The sequence below is a fragment of the Aplysia californica genome, unplaced genomic scaffold (assembly GCF_000002075.1).
Source record: "Aplysia californica isolate F4 #8 unplaced genomic scaffold, AplCal3.0 scaffold00416, whole genome shotgun sequence".
Lineage (NCBI taxonomy): Eukaryota > Metazoa > Mollusca > Gastropoda > Aplysiida > Aplysiidae > Aplysia > Aplysia californica.
Window position 1 is genome coordinate 124,850 of NW_004797686.1, and position 2,066 is coordinate 126,915.

At 43.7% G+C, this 2,066-nt stretch overlaps 1 protein-coding gene across 1 annotated transcript in view; it reads right to left on the bottom strand.

The window, feature by feature from the left end:
* The window catches only part of LOC101846672 (mucin-19), a gene marked incomplete in the record, with an annotated part of 140,667 nt that overhangs the window by 86,372 nt on the left and 52,229 nt on the right, over positions 1-2,066 (bottom strand). Inside the window, 1 exon segment of the mRNA XM_013085884.2 lies at positions 160-294. Within this exon segment, the coding sequence (XP_012941338.2) occupies positions 160-294 (135 nt within the window).

Sequence of the window (2,066 nt, forward strand, 5' to 3'; positions counted from 1 at the left end):
GAGAGAGAGAGAGAGAGAGAGAGAGAGAGAGAGAAAGAGAGACACACACACAGAGACAGAGAGAAAGAGAGACACACACAGACAGACAGAAACACACACACACACACACACACACACACACACACACACACACACACACACGGATGAGCACGGTCCTACCTGGGCTGGGCACTCCCGTGTTGGCGGCCAGTGTAGAGGGCAGGTTGCTGACGGCGTCCCCTGGTGTGTCCAAGGACTCCCTACGTCCCCCGGCCTCTTCCACGTCCGAGTAGCTCAGCTCGGATTTCCACTGAGCTGCAACACGCAAAAACATGACAGACTTTGAATGGTACTGTTAAACAGAAGCAAATAAACACGTGTTTCAGTTACAGATTAAGCGAAGAGAAGGGCATCGACACAAGTAATTTACTTCAGGTTTAATTTAAACATTCGTTTGTTTCAGTAAAGAGAAGCACGCTGGCACAATAACTGTCTTTTAGTGCCAGGAAAAAGTAGGACAGACCGACAGACTGAAAAAAACGGAGAAACAAAATAAGACGGACTGAAAGATTAGAGAGAAAGAAAAGAAGTGGGACCTACAAGCTCCACGATACCTTAACGCTCGTTTAGTTAAGGGAGAAAAAGCAAGGCAGCTCCGTTATCTCAGTTAGTATCATTCTGGACTTCGGAGCGGAAGACTCTGGTTCGAATCCTAAACTGGTCGTTTTTGAACTCTGGTGAATTTGTGAGTTCTCAAGGCTCTCATGCCATTTGGTTCGGCACTATTGGAGACGGACATTAAATTCGGAGGTCCAGACTCGTAAATAGCCAAAAAGCGTTGATAGGGGTGAAAACCCTTACACTCATTTAAAGCAAGATAGACACAAAGCCCTACAATGGAGTGGAGGAAAAAGTAGGACCTTCCAATAGCACCCTTAAACCATTTACAGAATCTATAGAGTCATCCCGTTTTTCTTCTTGTCTCTCGCCCGTATCCATCCTTCATGCCATATTGGTATCCCTATCCACACCTTATCTAGAAATATTCTAGCGCCCCCCCCCCAAAAAAAAACACCCCAACAACAACAAAACCCAAAAGAAAGCCGAGTTCTTTTTTTAAAACGATCGTCTTGTTCCAGGAAAAAGAAGCCCATCTATACAACGGCCATTTTGCACCAGTCAAAAACTAAGACAGTAATACAGAAACAAAAGACCGGAAGAAAAGAGTATAATATCATTGTTGTAGTACCAAACAGTGGCTTCCAACCACCTGTATAATTATCGTCCCCATCGCCACTATTATCATCATAATGATATACTGCACATTCCTTTTTAAAAAATACACAGATACTTCAACTGGCCAGCGTTATTGCATGTATGTAATTAGAAATTGTATAGCTTTATTGCCGTTTTCAACACAGTAAGGTTATTTAAGAGGCGGGACCTCCAAATTATAATATACCCATCCCCGATGGAGCTGAATTTTCCCAAACAACCCAAGCTCAGAACACTCCGTTTGGGATTCGAACCCAGGCTATCTATCCACTCCGTAGTCCAACATGATACCAACTGAGCTAACGGTGCGCCCCACGTGAATTCGCAAGATAAAGCATGCTCCCCAAACCACTCAGCAAAGACAGGAAACACCATTTTATCGGTCAACGAAAAATAATGAAGATGAAATACAGAAACCGCCCACATCTCCTTCAACCGCCCACGTTTTCCTCGCCGTACAACGACTCGGCCATCGCTCTAAACAATATCTTTATTACGTTAATAATAGGAATTCCCCATCAACCGCCAACGAAGGATTTTCAACAAAAAGGTCAGCCGCCTCTTTGGCAGAGTAGAACTGATCCCATAACTCTTTGAGAACATTCCCGCCGTGTACACTTATTTCTACTCACAATATACTTGTCTGTCTTTTTGCAGTTGTCTGTCTGTGCAAAAAAAAAACCCACCTCAGTTGTCACAGACATTTACAGTTGTCTATGCTATATACTGTTGTCTGTGCTACAAACACTTGTCTGTCAATGCTATATACAGTTGTCTATGCTATATACAGTCGTCTGACGGTGTCCCCTGTG